Genomic DNA, 19,004 nt, shown 5'->3' on the forward strand with positions numbered 1-19,004 from the left:
CAGTCCGACTCGGGAGTGACATGGTATCTGTCTCCTCCCGTGTTGAATCGACATCTTGCGATGACGCTGAAGCTACAGAGCCTGGGCAGGGTAATATGGAGGGTCTGCTGTTGCCCATGCAGCAGACCCCCCCTCTCTTCGCAGCTGAAGGGTCCAAGGGAAAGACGGAGTCGATACAGCTTGGGTTCAGGTGCGCCGCAGGAGTTGCCGGTGTTGACTACAACGTCAAACCGCCTTAGGGACTCCGGCTCCGGATTTTCTGTCGGGGTTTACTCCCTTAGCCTTTCCCCTGAAGAGGTATGCCGCAAGGCAGCGGAGGTTTTTTGGAGTCAGAGTTTTCCTTCTCTGATGTACCCTGACTGGAAGATCGAACCAGCGACACTTAGCTCGCAGGCCGACGCTCAATCCACTGAGCTAAACCAGCCAGGGCAAACTCAGTAAATGACATTGAATCAACCATTAAGATGATTCTGTTACAGGATAAAAGTTGAAAATGAGTAAGAATATAAAAGAAAATATTTCCACAATATAAAGCCTAATAAAAATTTAAAGGATGACTCATGATACAGCATTTCATTTCTTTATGTTCCATTATCAAAATTGGTATCATTGCTAACATAGATATTGTACTAGTGTATTTCGGGATTGACTAAAACAAATTTGAGCTGGCAGGCAGGGTGACTATACTTGCAAATGTCATAGTACTCATACTGAGGTACTCATTGGAGCCAAATGTATAATGTTGTAAAGAATCCTGGCAACTCTTAAGTTAATAATTTTGCATTTTACTCTCTATCTTTTTTAGGCAAGCAGCAACTATACCACGTGCTGCTCATCCTTCCTACCCTTTCTGGTAACCCAAAACATTGAAAGGTACAGGGTACTATGAACATGTATATAGAAAGGAAAGAAATGACCCCTAGAGACTCAAGAAAAACCAAGTATATTTGTATATTTCTTTATTCCCAAGGAGAATTCAGCCAGTGGCCCCTCTTCCTCATGGGTACCTCCACATAGAGCCCTTGTTATATTCCTAAGCAGTGGCCCTTACTATGCTGGCTGTTTGGAGAAAGAGCTCAGTGCCTTCATTGCTTCTGTCACCATCATCATGTACTATAATGTTGCTTTTCAAATCTTTCTACTGCTAAACTGTAGTCTCTTTGTAACTTTTGTGGATAGCTGACAGTGAGCATTGAAGGACATACTCAATTTTGTAGAATCCTGCTCTTTATTCCAAAAGAATTCTTTGAAACAAAATTTTATGACTCAGAACAAAACAAAACAGAATGCTTATGTTATTGAGGAAATAAAGTCTAAGAAATCCTGAAGAAATACATTATCAAAAAATATATATTACAATATTAACATTTTTATACTGGCTATATACAATCTTAACAGTCTTTTCTTTTGAGAAATTGTTGGCAGGAAATGTTAATGATGAAATTTTTCATTAACACAAAACTTTCTTTTTATACTGAGAGTTTCTAAAAAAAGTCTCCCTTTTGGTATAATATTTCATTTACAAATTAGAACTTTGCTTTATATTATTATCTTGAATGTAGAAAATATGTATTTATCAGTTGACTTCTACATTAGAGGTGGGAAGTAGTGTCCAATGAAAGGAATTTAAAAATTCTAATTGGAAGTTGAAGAATCATTTTGCTTTATAAGAAAAGTCCTGCAAAGTTTATCCTACAGTTTACTTTGCTATAAAACCAAGATTTAATTTCTTTTATTTTCCAGTTAAAGACTTGGAATGTAACATTATTTGAGTTTCTGTCATTTCACGTGAGTTTTCTTCAGGGGCTGACTTCACAGCACTGGAAATTGATACACTGACTTGACGTTTCAGCATCTTCATAACCTTTCTTTTATACCCTTTACATGCAAAGAAATATATAAAAGGGTCCATGCAGCAATTAAAGTTCATCAGGCATACTGTGAAGTGCAGAGAAATCTGGAATGAATGTCTTTGGCTACATTCCAGTAGATTAGGAAAATGAAGCTTCTTAAGCATGTGCTGAATAATTGCTACATGGTAAGGTGTGAAACAGAGAATAAACACAACAATTATAAAAATAATTGTATTGAGAGCCTTTTTGTTCACACCAGATTTCTCAGCTAGTGGGTTTTGTTTGGCAGTTTTAAAGAGTTTGCAACAGATTTGAGAATAGCAGATGAGAATAATCATGAGTGGAAGCATGTACCCTATGAAACATGCACCAAGCAGAATCCAGGGAAGAGATTTTGTTTCTTCAAAGTTTGGATATTCCATGCATGTAGTCCTTTCATTCTCCTGCTTTGACATAGATTTTATGAGTAATGGAAGTGTTTGAGCAAATACTAAAATCCAGACAAATATGCAAATGCATTTTGCATGTTCAATTCTTTTCATCTTGTTGTATCGCAGAGGGTGCACCACAGCAAAGAACCGGTCTATGCTCAGGCAGGTCATGAAGTTCACACCTGCATATGTATTGATGTAAAACACGAGAGCAGTTATCCTACACAAGGCCTCGCCGATTCTCCAGTCAAAGCCAAGGGCATAGTAGGCTATCCGTGTAGGCAATGCAGTGGTAAAAAGTATATCAGAAATCACCAGATTTGTTGAATATAGGGTAGTAGAGTTGATTTTCTTCCTATTTTGAACAATAACAACCAAGGCTAACAAGTTTCCCACAAGCCCAATTATGAAGACAATGCTGTAATGCAGAGGCATTAATATCTTGGCTGTGTCATGGTGTGCGTAGAGATCACAGTCACTTTCCTGAGGAACTGTAGAGGATGTGGTAAAATTGTTGTCCATTTTTATATCCATCAGTAGTGTCCACGTGTCTCTAGAAAAAACAAGAAGGCTAAGTCTAGTTAAAAGCAGATTTAAATCAATATCAACTACCTTTTGTAGATCTAATTTAAATTTTTTTAATTACATAATTTTAAAAAATCTATGATATGTAATATATAATACATATATTGTAACAGGAAGAACAAAATGCAATTCATGTTTTTATTCTCAAAATTTGGCAATTTTGGCAAAACCCTGACAAAGGAACTAGAACCATCTAAATAGAACAAATGTTTCTTTTTGTGACAAAAGAGAATGTACTAGCTTTTTCAGCAGAATTTTGGCCTGCTTTTTTTGACTCTCTGTCTGATTAAGAATAAAATCCTGTAAAGCATCCCACATTTTAGACAAGTGTAAAATTTTGCTTTTAACTTGAATTTTAGTTGGACTTTTTTTTTCCATACGTGTATCACTGCCAGGAAATGAAATTAGTCACACATGTGTGTAGTGAAATATGAACTTACCACAGTGATCTGATTTGTGTTTACCTAAAAAGTATGAGAAGCAAGCCCAGGCCTTGTTAGGAAATGAAAGTTAGGTTTTCTTAAAAGAAAAAAAAAAAGATGATGATGAAGATTACCACTAGAACCATGAGAAGAATGACAAAAAGAAGAAAAAGAAAAGAGAAAAAAAAATAAGCTAGTTCAAGTAAAAACTTGCAAATTAATTTTAAACTATCATTCCTCAGGTACCCCCATTGATGCATGTGATACATACCTTCTTTCGTTCACACATAGTAGAAAGCATTACACATGTGGTATTTTGTGTTCTGCTTTACTTAGTCAACATGTACATGGATCAGTGTAATATATATATATATATATATATGTCATGTATAGATCTTACGTAGATATTTGATAGATATTCTACAGTACAATTTGCTTAGCTATTCCCTTGATGAACATTTGGATTATTCCCAACTCTTTTCTTGTTATAAAAAATGTTAGGATGAAATTTCAAGTCCTAAATTGAAAAGTAGAAAACTCCTACAAATAAAACTCAAAACATATGAGGCTGAACTTTGATAAAACTACAGAAGAGCAGAGCAATACATTCTGTGAAGTTATTTTTAGATGAAAAATAACTTTCTGATGGGACTATCAATGTGCACACATCTCATCTGAAAGTTACCAAAGTTAGGGAAATTTTCAGCCTATCTAGTGAGGATGGTACTATATGTTAAAGGAAAAGGATGATCCCTAGCCATATTAAGGCACCTACTGCAAATCTGCTTCTCTGACTGCTGTGTTAAATGAATTGGATCTCTGCTAATTTAGTGTTAACAATCTTAAATGAGTGATGCTAATAGACAGCAAGGGTTATGTGAGGATTGCACTAATGTTATAGGTATGCATTACATGCAGTGTTGATGGTTAATCATTAAAATATGGAAATACAACCTAAACTAAAAGGGAAATAAATGGAAGTAGAACTCCTTATTAATCAAGAGAAGACAGGAAATGAGATTATGAGGAAAAAGGATAGAATGAGGATGGTAAATAGAAAACACAGTAAGAGGGTAGGAATGTGTCATAGCAAATTTAAATGGATTGGATTTACCTATTGAAAGACAGAGACTATCAGTTTAAATCCAGCTCTGTGCTACTTAGAAGAAATATAACTCAAAGTGATTTAGAAAGGTTGAAAATAAAGGCTTGGGAGATCAGATACCAGACAAATCCCAAATTGTGGAAAACTTAAATATTAATATTAACATCAGAAAAGAATAGAATTTAAGGCACATTCAGTATTAATAGGGATAAAGAATGTCATTATAAAAGTTAAAAGAATAGTTTACAAAGGCTGTAAAAATCAAGATTGTGCCATGTAGCAACAAAATTTGACAGAATTTAAAGGAGAAATTGGCAAATCCACAGCCATAATGGGAGATTTTAACACTTTTGTTAGAATATGCCAGTTAAAAAAATAGATTAAAGACTTAGATTTACCTACATACTTAAAAGCTAACAGAATTTGTGTTGAAGGCACATGACCATTATTTACAAATTTGACTGTGTTATAAGGTCATCAGAGATATCAGAACTTTCAGAAAATAATCAGGTAGCTCACATTTTCTGTGACTACAGTGCAACTAAACTAAATCAACAATAAAAAGATAAAGGATAAGTTTGTAATCTTAAATATTTATTTCTAAGGAATGCATGGATTAAGAAATCACAATGTGGGTTCTTCAAGATGGCAGCAGAGCAGGTAGATTTTGCATTCACCTCCTCCCAGAAGCAAACTGTAAATTCAACTAAATTGGAGAAAAATTTACCCTGACTGACCAACTGAAGACTGGCTGAAGAGTAGATTTAGAACCAAGGAACTGTGAAAGAAGCCATGCCCAGACTAGTAGGAAGGGCAAACTAGAGAAAGGGACTGACCCACTCCCATGGCAGCTGTGGGATATGAGGGGAACAAAGCCTAAACCCCAACATAGGCTCCCCAGCCCAGCGCACCAGAGCCCGGAAGAGATGTCCACACAACATTGCAGGAAAAAGCAGGCAAATGGGTTCTATCCACCAACGAGAGGCAGAATCTTCTGGAAGCACAGACACTCTCTTAAAGGGGCAATGCACAAAATTGCATTTGCAGCCAGTCACCCGGTGGCTAGTGGAGGAAGTGTAGTCTGGACTGGATTTTCCTGAGAAGAGTCTGGGATGTTTGGCTCTGGAGAGAGATGTAGGAGTATAGCCACCAGGATCCTGTGCTGAGTCATTCTCAGATACTGGGAGTAGACATATTTTCTGGATGGAACAACCCCCTTCCAGTGGGGACAGCCTGGAGGAAGGCAGTTACCCCACCCTTAGGAATTTCTCTTGCCTCATCAGAGAAGCCAGCAGCATAGGTATAGGCTGGGCAGACTTGGGGGAGATCAGTGTTTAGCTGTAGGGAAGAGTTATTCTCCCCACTTTTCTGTGAACCTGATTGTTGCTACACCTCTCACAGGAGATCCCATAGAAATACCCTTCAGGCTCCTAGCAGACCTAACCTGTGGGCTCCAGAGGCCCTACCCACCTGAATACTAGGGGCTCTGCCCCATCTAAGTCAAGGCAAAATCCAGGACAGGCTCAGTGGCTCTGTAGGGGGGCACCACCTTCCCTGAAGCCTGAACAACACCTCTCTGTCACCAGCGACCCATTTGTTCCAGCCTCTCTCAGTGATAAGCCTAAAGCCTGGCAGACAGAGCCAGAACTCAGGGTGCCTGGGAGGTTTAATGGCCCACCCATGGCCTAGTGCTGGTAAAATCCAGCCTTGGAGTGCAGCCTGGCCTTTCCTAGGCACAGCCATGTCCAGCAGAGGCAGTCACAAACTGTGGATTGCTGGTAGCTTTAAGTGGTTTGCTGATGGCAAGGCATGGACAGGACAGCACATCTGATAATGGCCTAAACCGAGTCCCTCCCTAGGAGCCCAGAACAAATACGCTAAGAGGCCAGCACCAGGCAGTAATGGAGCGGATCCAAAAAACTTCAAAAATAGTATATCCAAAGGAAGATCACTATGCAGAAGAGAATTCCAATTTTCTGCTGTTTTTTAAGTTTTTTGCTTTTTAAATTTTTGCTTCTCTTTTCTATATATTTTTATTTTCCATTTTCTGTTTTTTCTTCATATTTTTTTATTTGCTTTTTCTTTTTTGTTTTTCCTTTTAGCTTAGATTCTGTTTTTTATTTTTTGTTTTAATTTCTTTTATTAGGTTTTTTCATTTTATTTTTTATTTATATGTTTTTATATTTATTATTATAATATTTTTTCCTTTTTCCTTTTCTTCTTTTCCTTTTTTTGCATCAGCACAAACACACACAGAAGCTGCATGTGGTAATCTCACAGTCAGCCAGCCTGAGGGTTGATCATGTGTTGTACAAGTGGGCCAACAGCAGTGAAGAGTCATTTACAATAGGAGGGCCACAAAACCCAAACAAGGGATATTCTTAGAGCACCCAGCTCAGGAGGTCAAAGAGACTGTACCACTGGGTCCCACAGGACACCTTCTACATGAAGCCACTCCATGAAGACTGGGAGTCATAGAAGATCTATCTAATACATAGAAACGAGCACAAAGAGACAATAAAAATGGGAAGACAAAGAAATAGGCCCCAAATGAAAGAACAAGAATAGCTAAATGAAATGGAGACTAGCAACTTATCAGATATAGATAAAAGTAATGGTTATCAGGATGCTTAAGGAACTTAATGAGTACTACAACAGCACGAAAGAAGACCATGAAACCATGAAAAAGGGCCAGTTGGAAATAAAGAATAGCATAACTGACAAGAATACAATGGAAGGAATAAAAAGGCTGGATGAAGCAGAGGATCATATCAACAATTTGGAAGACAAGGTAGAAGAATACCCAATCAGAGCAGCAAAAAGGAAAAAAATAAAGAGAATGAGGATAGTTTAAAGGGAACTTTGGTACAACATGAAATGTAACAACATCTGCATCATAGGGTTACCAGTAGAGAGAGTAAGCAAGGGAAAGAGAACCTGTTTGAAGAAATAATGGCAGAAAATTTCCCTAACCTGGTGAAGGATGAAGTCACTAATGTTCAGGAAGCATAGAGTACCAATCAAGATGAACCCAAAAAGACTCACACCAAGACACATCATAATTAAAATGTCATAAGTTGAAAGACAAAGAGATACAAAGGCAGTAAGAGACAGTTACCTACAAAGGAGTTCTCATAAGACTGTCAGCTGATTTCTCCACAGAAACACTTCAGGCCAAAAGGAAGTGGCATAATGTATACAAAGTAATAGAAAGCAAGGACATGCAACCAAGCCTACTCTACCCAGCAAGGTTACCATTTAAAATTAAAGGTGAAATAAAAGAGCTTCCTAGACGAGAAATCACAACGCAAATTTTGAAGTGCTTAGGACTAAATGACAAAAATGGTTCCTGCCAAAACTAAGGAATGTGGCTAAAGAGTTAATTGAAGATGGTTGCAAAGCCTTGAGTGCATTTATTTTTTAAAAGGTTGGAATACATAAGTTAAATATATGGTCTAAGAAGCTAGTAAAGAACTAAGTTTGGCCAAAGAAGGAAAACACAAATAAAAATAATTGCAGAAATTAATGAAATAAAAAATAAACAAAAAGCAATAAACATGGACTTTATATTTTGTACAAAAAAGTGAAGTGGTTTTGAAAAGGAGATCATGGGAATTGCAATTGTAGAATAAATGTGGGAAAAAAACTTTATTCAGTTCATGTGAGAAGTAACTTTTCAAGAACTGAGACTAGACAGGGGGAGATGAAAATTCTAGGCAAAGGCTGCATCTTAGGAACAACACCAAGAACTTCTTTATTTTGAGAAGTATTTCCAAGCAGTTTCATGGAAAATGCCTTTAAAATACATAATGTGGAAAAATATACTGTGGCATCTGATAATCTTCCATGTGAATAATTATTATTGTAGAGATTAAGAAAGTTACCACTAATGTATGAATCAGAGAAGAATGTGCCATTGCCTACCAGATTATAAATATGTGTCCAACCTCTTCCCTGAATGAAATATAGCATCCAGTAGAGCCAGGAATGGCAGTAGTTTCAGAACTTTTTAAGTTAAAGCATGTTTAACACCATGTTAAATATTAAGGTGAAAATTTGCAATCAAAATAAATGTCCATCATTAGGGGGTTGGTTAAATATTCTATGGTATAAGCCATACAGTGGACTACTATGCAGCCACTGAATATGGCAAAGTATTGTAGTTACCTATTTCTTGATGTGGAATAATATTAAGTAAGGGAATATTACATAGCATACCACTTTCAGGGTAGGAAAAGCAACTGTACACACACATACACACACCTGCATGGATAATATACCAACATATAATTTTGTACAAGCAACTTTTTTTTATCAATATAGTCTAAATTTTTAACATGAATGGACTGTGAAATGGGTAAATGTAATTTTTAATCCGAAGAAAAGTTTTAATTCAACTCAATGCATTAGTTTTTACTAGGTGCCTACCTTTAAGTCATGTCTCGAAGAAGCCTCATAACAACCCTGCAAGCTAAGTATTGCTGTCACCAACCTACTTTCCATGTGAGGAAACTGAGTGTTAGAGAATTTTAAGATCATGCTGGATCCTTCTCTCTGATCACCTGGCTTCAAATCTCCTACTCTTTCCAATCCTTGGCAGAGGTAGCTAGTTCATACTGCCCTTGAAATACTGAGAGTTTGTGTTTTACAAGTGGCCTAGGCTTTCATGCTATTTAAATAGCCTGGGCACACCTTCTCCAGAGCAGGTGACTGATTCTTTCTAAGGACACCTGAGGCGCCTTCTCAAATAGGAAACCACATGGCCTACAGTGGTGACCTGTGGACACCACTTTATAGAACCCAGAAGAAAAAACTGTTGAGGGACCTTTTACTACCTTATGCCCCCTAGTCCTGTTTCAGTCAAAGAAAGGCACTTGCACAATTTGGTCATGTAAATGCCATGGCTCAGAAATGATCTTACTTACCTAAAGAAGAAACTAGGCAGTTTTGATATACGTTCATTTGGATACTTAGTAATCTGCCAAAGGTTGATTCTGTTAGTCAACAACCTCAGTATATTCCTTTAGTTCTTAATAATATCTATCTATATTATTAATGCTACAGTTTTAGTCAATTTCATATTTTCCAAATTGACAAAAAAATCCTTTCATGTATTTGACTGTTATTATTCCATTCTTATATCAGTCAATCCCAATTTATTACCATCTTTTCTCAGAGATACTATTTTATATCTTCCTTTAATCACCTTAGAATTCAGGTTTACTTTCCTGAACCATGACCATTTACTTCATTCTTTTATTCACCAATAATTATTTTCAGTGCCTCCATATGCTAGGTCCTGGAAAGACAGAAATGATATCTTTTAATATCCAAGGGCCTAAAACTAAAAGCTCAATGTATGATATTCAGAATGGGCTATTATCTGTGTGAGGTGTTATCTCAATATTCACTGCTGTGGTTTCTTCTCACACATACTAGGGTTCTGCTTGTTTTTTCACTACAGTGCTCCTTTATCAACCTTTGGATTGCAAATTCCTCTTTTAATCATAACTAATGTCCTTCTGTTTCTCTAATTTATTTACTTTTGAATATGTATTTTTAAATATTTATTCATGAATTTATTTATTTGAGAGAGGGAAAGGGATGGAGAAAGAGAAAAAGAGAAACATAGATGTGAGAGAGAAACATTGATTGCCTATCCTACATGCCCAGACCTGGGACCAAATCAAAACCCTGTCATGTGCTCCAACTGGGAGTTGAACTGGCTACCTTTTGCTTTACAGGATTATGCCCAACCTACTGAGCCACACCAGTCAGGGATGAATATTCACGTATTTTAAGTATTTCATGTTTTTATAATTAGACAACAGCCTCTGACATGTTATTTAGGATTGATATACTGAGTTCTCGAAAGTACTATGGCTTATTTTATTGCATAGAGAAACGCACAAAGAAGTGTTCTAAATATTTTTTCTATAGAATACTTGTATGTATGAAAATTACACTTACCTCATAATGCTTTCTAATGAAAAAAAGTACGTGGTTCCTAAGCTATCATTAATTCCTCACACCCTGAGGGACATAACAAGGACTGCAGCCTTTGCCCTGAAGGCACAAATAGTAACTGAGCTGCATGAAATGTGAGTCCTTATTCAGGTTCCACCAGAGGACCACCTCCTGAGGTTGAACTACCTGGCAGCTACTCTGGCAAACATCTATGCCAGTTCTCTTTACCATTTTTGTTAATAAGTAAAGGAGGCTATTTCAGTGTTATCTGTGTAATGCAGTATTAATCCTTTCAAATTTATTGTTATCTTAACATTCATAAAACAACAAGTTATTCCACAGTGAAATATCCTCCAAAGTATTTTTACTTATGTTTTTATAAGTAGACTTGTGTATGTTTTTCTCTAAAATTGATTTCATTACTAACAGAGTAGCTAATGTTTCTTAAGACACTATCATCTCATTTTTGCATAACCGGACATGTTGACATTTACTGACAAGTTTTTTCTAGCCATAGAAAGGAAAAAAGTAAAAGGCACCCTTAAATTCATTTATTAGTAGTTAAGAAAATTGTCCAAGCTCTCCTGTAATTTATACTCTGGAAATATTTATTCTGGACACAAAGTTGGAGACTTTTTGTAATTTTTCACAGGGTATATATATATATATATATAAACCTTCTGCAATCCCAATTTACTTCCTTGGGAATTATTTTCTTAGCTTTTACTTGTGGCAGAAACTGAATAACCCTTAACTAGATAAAAAGATTTATCAAGTGCTAGAATGCCAGCTTTTCATTTTTGCTTTAAGATTCCTGAAAAGTCTTATCTCCAATATTTATTCCCTTAATAATTATTGAGCTTAAATGAAAAATAGTTAAACTTCTAGTGAATTTGTTTAAATTCAGGCCTTAGCAATGAATTGAATATGTCAAGTCATGCTGAGGTGATAATTAATAGGAAGTGACTTCTCTGTAAGATAAAGTCTGCTTAAGACCATGTCAAGATGATCTGACTCAGTGTCCACAGTGGCATGTACCAAAGAGGAAGTTTAGGAGCACACTTTGAAAAACAACCCTAAGAGCCACAGAAATGTGGACATATATAGTATATATGAATTATATTTGAATATTGTTAAATGATGAGTGTTTGATCCAATTCTTTCTCTGATTTCTGTTGTAAAGAATCCTTTGGCTATTTTAGAGATAAGATTCAGGGAAATTTTCTAGAGTAAGGAATGATCAGATCACTGAGAAGAGGGGGTGCCATTGCAGACAAAGGCTGGGGGTTAATTGGAATAACAAGGATTCTGTTTACTGAGCAAATAGACCAGCACAGATGTATCAGCAGCACAAGCTGAGGCTGTTGAGTGCCCTTGAGGACAAACATACTTCAAGGAAGAAAGAAATCATTGCTTTTCTTTTTTCCCCCCAGCTACCTAGTTTTCTAAGTATATGTCAATTACTTGAAAGAGTGTCCTTGTTCTTGAAGCTGAGCTAACAGGGACATTGGAGTTTGGTCCAGTGTCACGCAAGCTGGGGTCTAGCACTCAACCAATGATTTTTAAAGTCATCTTTTTAGTTAACTGACTATCACCTAAGTGGATGGTGGTACCATTTACCTGTAAAATAGGCAGGTGGGAAACATTAATTCCTGATTGTGGGGAAGAAACCCGAGGCACAGACAGGCTGTGGCCAGCACAGGCACGGCCTCTTACCAGTCACTTCATTGGCAAAGTTAGATAGTCAATTTCAATGTGTTTTCATAGTAAAGACCCCTGTTAACCTAGTAAAATAAATCTTTCTACACTATTAGATGATTTTTTTTTCTAACCAGCTTTGAGTCCTAAATTAATAGCTAAGACAGTGTCCAAGATTTATTTTTTGGAAGAATATAGGGAATTTTGTCCAGAAAGGTGACACATCGACAGCCGCCTATATTTTCTTAGAATGGAACCTCACACATGCCAGTGTTTATATACAGGGTACGATTGTCCCTGGTCAGTCTGTCTGAGGGGATCTTGCTTTCCTGCTTCCCTGGGGAGCTCACTTTCTCTGGATTTTGCAAATGTGACCCTGCAGCCACTCCATGGCATAATCTGGTTCTGACTACCTCGCAGTAGGTCTGCAGAGAGTCATTTTATAGGACAATGCATGGGAAGCTTTTTCAAGACATAAAAACTGGCGTTGGCCACTCTGCAGTTTTTTTGTGCCTCTATAGGGTCCCGAACTCATTGGACACTCAGTGAAGACCAACTCCAGCTTCTGTAAAGATGTACATTGAAACTGATGAGAAAGTGAAAGGTGCCTGAAATGTGAATTATTTGGTAAAACACCAACCTGCACATTGAGGGTTCTGCGTAGTCCAGCTATTTTTCTTTCACCTTTCACTGATTATTTATTCTTTGTGTGGCTTTTGGTAACTTTAGTACTGACTAGGGTGCTATGAAAGTTGTCAAAGATGAAGAAAAAAGAGGTCATAACACTAAAGACTTGAAGTCTATGACATAATGTTTAGGAACTGTAAGAGAAAGAAATCCCACCATAATACTCATTTCAGTGTAAGGAAGACAAATACTGTATTTCCTTGTGGCGTGCTTTGACCTATATGCAGGATAACTAATAACATGATATAAAAAGGCTTTTTATAATTAATGTGTGAGTCTGTATTTTTATCCTCTGAGTTCAAAATGTTTCTAGAAATAATAGGTTTCTTTTCTCCTTAAAGGTCTAGGGAGTTTTGTGTTTTGTCTCTGTTATCTAATAGAAATTAGAAACATTAGATATCCTTATTTTATGGATAAACAGAATTAGGTCATTTGTTCGCAGTCTTCCCTCAGTACAGGTGCCAAGTCAGGGATCATGAAGGCAGACAGGACTCTGTGTCCTGCCTCACCTCCTACCTCTGGTCAGTTAACATTTCTTCTGTCTTCAGCCTTCTGACTTTCCACTGCACCCAGCCTCTCCCTCTGCACCTTGCATTTATGTCTGTCCTCTGCCTCTTTGTGTTCTACTTCCAACACCTCTGCCTGCCTTCAGGCTACCCTCACTTCTCTCTGGAGCCACTACAGTAAGTAGTTCTTGCATTGTGCTTGCCTTGTACCCCAAGCAAACTGAAAGCTCCCTATTGTGACACACTCTTTCCTTCATGATTGGGCTCTGCTTCCCTCTTCAGCAAGATCTCTGGCCATCTCCCCTCTTAAAATGTCCTGGCTCCAGCCATACTAAATTACTTGCAATCTTTTGATGCCCTGTGTTCTCTCACAACTCTGTGCCTTTCTGGTGCTCTTTCTTCTGTCTTGATGCCTCCTCTCCTGTCATGTATTTTTAGCTCCTACTTTTCCTTCAAGGCTTAGTTCAAAATTAGCTGCTCCTGGAAGCTTCTCTGATTTTATTCTCTCTTGCTTACTCGCCAACACCCACAGAAAGGCAGTGTGAGGCACCCTTGCTAGGGCACTATGCTTTGTAATACCATTAGTATTGTTAATTTTTGTTGTTGGGTTTGTTTTTTATTTCTGTTTCCCGCTATTCAGTGAAGTCCTGTGAGTGGGGACTGTATTGTTAATTTTGTGTATCTCCAGCTGACTCATGAATGAATAGCAAAATCCCAGCTTTCTTGATCCTCAAGCAAAGGTTCTTTATTAGACTATAGGAAGCTTTTGATTAATAGTAGTAACCAGTATTATTAAGCACAGACTGTTCCAGGCTCTCCCCTGGGCCCTCTACATATATTCACATGAGTCCTCACATAACTTTCACAAATCAATTTAAGTGATGAAATTTTTGTGACTTGCCTGAAGGTATAGTTATTAAGTCTGAAGGTATAGTTATTAAGTCTCAGGATTCAATCCAAGCAGTCTAGCTCCATGTTCAGTGCAATACTTTTTCTTCCTAGCTTCTATTTCTAGCATAATCTGATATTATTAGTAGAAAACAAGTAAAATAGGAAGACATCTCAAAACTTGAACACACACCAACTTATTCCTCTCTGCATGAGAGAGCAGAGGAAGGCTAGGGAGACTGGAGGGTGAGGAAAGGGAAATAAATTGATTAAATAAAGGAATTCATTAATTTGTACCCTATTTTAAAGTAAGTAAAGGTTTTATAAGTGATTTTAGATCTTACTATTTCTAACAATATTTTTATAAAGCCATTTGGACTGAAATTTCCATTGGAAAAAAAATGGTGGAAACCCAAGATAGCTTTTATGCTATTAATATATTTTTATAGTACTATTTTTTAGTACATACAGATATTTAACAAAATATTTTTATTATTTTCTTTGGGCTTTTAAGACACCACAAGGATCTTTATTAACTCTACAGTTTTCACAGGATTTTCACATGCATTATCTCATCTTATATTGAAGCCCTGTATTTTGCAGATTTCTTGGGAAGCTGAGAAACTATACAGACTGGAGGATACTACATATCCTTAGCACATACCACACCCTAGGGCCTTTGAACAACTGCAGCATACCCTTAACCATAGCAGGGAGAAAGTATCATTGTAAACTCCTTTAATGGCTGATAAACTCTTTTTAAATACAGACTTCTTAAGGACAATGGCTTTATTTTATACAACATTTTTATCCCATAGAGTGTTTCACTATTGTCCTATAATAGATATCTAGTAAATGCTCACGGATACATAAATGAATGCAAGTCATATAGTGACCTGAGTTAATATTTATTCCATTAAATGGCTGGTCATGTTACCATATTACTGTAAGTTCTCGGAAGTCAGTTGAAAGTAATTTATAAAAGGAACTACCACCACTTGGTAAGTTAGTGTGTGAGTGAGGATCCTTTGTAGAGTGGTGTGTTCTTTGCATTATTGTGTCCAAAAAGTATAATTAAACCCCAAAGAGAAAACATGCACTGAAACAATACTAGCAAATGCAGTCCAGACAGTAAACACAGTCAGTTTATAATCAAACATAGACTCAGTCTTTATGTAAAATATTCTATAAAGATCTGACAATAAGTTCAAAAATAATTCTCACAGAAATGATAGGGTGAGGAAACTTCACCTGTTGGATTCATCCTTTGGCAGTTCAATGGACAGAGGGAGGGGAGAATAGTGATAGCAGACAATTTTCTAGGAGTTAGTACAATAAGTATTGTTATAGGGACTTAGCAGTATTATCACTCCCCATTTTACAAATGAAGCAACTGATGCCAGAGATATTAGGTAAGTTGCCAAGGGCCACACAGCCCAGGTTTGAGCCTGACTCTGGAGCTCAGGCTCTTAACTACTATACTACATTGTACACAGCACCCTACCCCGAAACTCAAAACCACACCCTCCTTTAGAGGAAGTTTCCTCACAGCTTATATTTTGCCTAAAGTTTCTGTAACCTTCATTCCCAGCGTAGACATAAATATTGGCAAAACACTGCATATAATTCATTGTTTTGTAAATTATTTTTAGGCACATAGAAGTTCAAAAAAAATGTGGAGACATGCTTAGCCTTACTGATCATCAAAGGAATATAAAGCAAACAACAGATACATTTTTTTTTCTTTTTACTTATCAGGTTAATATTTTATATTTAGAGTTGAAATACTTAGGTTGGCTGAGAAACAGTAAGGCCCAGGCTGTCACTGATAAGAGGATAATTTGGAAAAATGTTTTTATAAACTAAAAGCATCAGTTTAAATGAAAAGCTGTATTTTAAAAAGTATAGAAATAATAGAAGTATAGAAAAGACTTTTTGTACATAGGTGTGTGGTCAAATAGCAAAATGATACACCTTCTTTAAATCATGCTGAATAACTTGTTATACATACAATACATTTAAGTATAGGGATACCTCATCTTAAAATAACTTTGTTCCTTTCCCTTCATATTAAATTGTCCTGAAGTATTGAAATCATTTGCCAATATGTACTTGATACTGTTTTCTTTGTAATTGTGAGTTCACACAGAAATGCAAAGTAAGCCTATTTTTTGGCAAAGATGTTTCTGGCATGATATGTTGCATTCACCTAGCTTAATACTAGCTGGTTAGAATTGCCAGTTGCTAGAGAGTCTAAACTTTATTAATAATATAATGTTTGCTCGAAATGTTTAGCTTGTTATTGAATAGTTCTTTCCCTTTACCTTATACCGTAAGTAGACTTTCAAAGTTTTTCTTAACTTAAGACTGTTGAAAAAGTAAACTATCTAGTACTTACCTCTCGGTGACTTGTTCAGGCCTCTGTGTAGTAGTAGTCAGGATTTGACCAAATTGAAGTAGGTTAACCTTGGCATGTTGTTCTAAGAGAGATTATGCAAACATCCTTTTATGGTGGTGACTTTTTCTGACACCCTGTGACTGAGCATAGTAAACGAGCAGTTAGCCTCCTGTACGCATGTATACTTAAAAAAAAAAAAAGGAAGTGAAATTTTTGTTAATGATTTTTTTTGAAGTTATCCAAAAACCCCTTGGAATTTATGGATTGCTGATATTTATGAAACTTTATAAATTTTTCTATAAAAATTTAATTCTTAAAAAAATATGTGAAAGAGACTGAAGTAGTAGACTTTAACTAGAAAAAAATGAATCATAGTTACTGATAATATTGTATTTAAACTATAAGAGAGTTTTTAAGTTTTTAAGTGTTTTAAGGGAAAAAAATGTCAACTTTGACAGTTTTGTCTACCTAGAAACTGATACAGAGGGCAGTTGGTTCAACAACTTATGAGAAAGAAACAAAAGTTTCTGTGGTGAGTGGGAGAAAGATGTTCTTTTGCATATATACAGGGATTAATTGATGTTTTTAGGCAGGAGGCTAACTTGACTCCATCAGTGACTGTATGGACACATGAATGACACGGGAAAAGTTGAAGGGGGCATTTTGCAGCTTAAATTGAGCCTCTTGTATATAGCATGAGGGAGACCCATGCTGTTCACTTTAGTTCTAGTTGACCTTTTAAATCAACAATGTAACATGGCTATCAAAATGCATTTACTTGTAGGCTAAATTAATAGAAATATAGTACTCAAAACAAATGAGGTGATATTTACACTTATCCAGGACCAATCTCACCATTCCCAGTCAGCTCTGGGTGCTGCGCTTCACAAAGGGCATAGATGACTTAGAGCATACCTGGGATGGTTAGGGATCTAGTTCCTAGGTCTTTGGTGAAATGATTGACTAAACTGAGAATGTTTAGGCTTGGCAGTGATGTGATCACTATTTTCATGCATTTGGAAGATGTCTTGTAGAAAGGATTTAGGTTGGATATGTCAATCTTCCTAACTCCAGAGAATAGAAGGAAAAACCAATAAAAGGAAGCTACTGAAGTCAGCTTTCAAATCAAAATATGTTTAGTTCCTAAAAGTTCGGACCATGAAAACATGAAGTAAGCTGTCATTTATTTGCTTGTATAAACTAAATATTTTGAAAGATAGTGTAGAGCGTATTGAATCATTTGGTAGGAATCTGTAGCTCTCTGACCTCAGAGGCCCTTTTATTTTAAGGGTCTGTCAAAAACGACCAAGTGAACCCTGGTAGGTATGGCTCAGTTGGTTGGAGCCTTGTCCCATAACTAAAAGGTTGCAGGTTTGATTCCTGGTTGGGCACATGCCTAGGTTGCCGGATCGATCTCAGGTCTGGCAGTGGTTTAGCGTGCGAAAGGGAGACAATCAGTCAGTGTTTATCTCATTGATGTTTTCCCCTCCTTTTCTGTCTCTCTAAAAGCAATGAAAAAAAAAATGTCCTCGGGTGATGATTTAAAACAAAAACAACAACAAATGGCTCAGTGATTTTAGCCTCTCGGTGGTATTATCCCATTAGAAGCGTATTAGGTTCTTTGTAACTCTAAAAAGCTGAAGAGTGTGGAGAAACCTTGTCAAACAGAAGAATAATTCTTTGGCCTTCCACCCCACAGTCTATAAAATAAAGACATTGAACTAAATAATTACCAGTGCAAAGAAATTTATGAGGGGGAAATAGAGACTTTATAATCTGATGGATAAATATAACATATTCTAGAACTAGTTCCTTTAAAGTTTGCATTGAAGAATACTTGAAGAAGACTCTGTTGAATTTGTTGAAAGGCCATCCTAGTGGGATGTTTTGGTTTTTAATTTTTGAAGTAGTTTTTATTAAGTAAAACATTGTTATGCTTGAACAATTCAACTAGGCAAAGTAAATATACTAGCAAACTGGATCTACCTCCTTTTTGATATTATAGTAGTCAAGTACATAAAGAAGAGGTGAAGGAGCAATTGTCCTGCAAGGTGCTATTGAGGTTTAGAGTAAGATAATTTCATGAACTCACAAACCTTATTTTTATTGTTGCTGAAAGTTACCAGGATTTTTTTTTTAGTTGTACTATAAAAGTGGTGTCAACATCATTTTCTGTACAAGAGGTAAGATAGACATTTGTGACCTGAACTGAGTATTTCTAGTATTTTATTTGTTCTATTGAGTACAGTTGTGAGTATATATTAGATAATATCAGTGAAAGAATGAATGGATTCCTTTTTTGTGAAAGCTTTTTTTGTGTGTGTATTTTATTGCTTACGTTGTTACAGTAGTTCCAATTGTTTTCTCCCTTGGCTCCCCTCTGCCCAGTACCACCCACCCCCAGCAATCCCACCCCCCTTAGTTCATGTCCATGGGTCATGCATACAAGTTCTTTGGCTTCGCC

General features: G+C 36.6%; 2 protein-coding genes across 3 annotated transcripts in view; one reads left to right on the plus strand and one right to left on the minus strand.

Annotated features, from left to right (window-relative positions):
• Positions 1–19,004, plus strand: part of UBAC2 (UBA domain containing 2) — a 243,675-nt gene that overhangs the window by 113,349 nt on the left and 111,322 nt on the right. The gene's annotated exons all lie outside the window — the stretch shown is intronic.
• On the minus strand, positions 945–16,671 carry GPR183 (G protein-coupled receptor 183). Its single transcript, XM_090258509.1, has 2 exons — positions 16,541–16,671; positions 945–2,837 (listed from the first exon to the last, which is right to left on the minus strand). The coding sequence occupies exon 2, from the start codon at positions 2,816–2,818 to the stop codon at positions 1,733–1,735; it is 1,086 nt and encodes a 361-aa protein (XP_090114635.1). The 5' UTR covers positions 2,819–2,837; positions 16,541–16,671; the 3' UTR covers positions 945–1,732.

The sequence above is a fragment of the Furipterus horrens genome, unplaced genomic scaffold (genome assembly GCF_987537825.1).
Source record: "Furipterus horrens unplaced genomic scaffold, mFurHor1.1.pri manual_scaffold_12, whole genome shotgun sequence".
NCBI classification, from domain to species: domain Eukaryota; kingdom Metazoa; phylum Chordata; class Mammalia; order Chiroptera; family Furipteridae; genus Furipterus; species Furipterus horrens.

Coding starts and splice junctions, on each gene's coding strand:
- GPR183 (XM_090258509.1), bottom strand. CDS start 2,818: ATGGATATAAAAATGGACAACAATTTTACCACATCCTCTACAGTTCCT.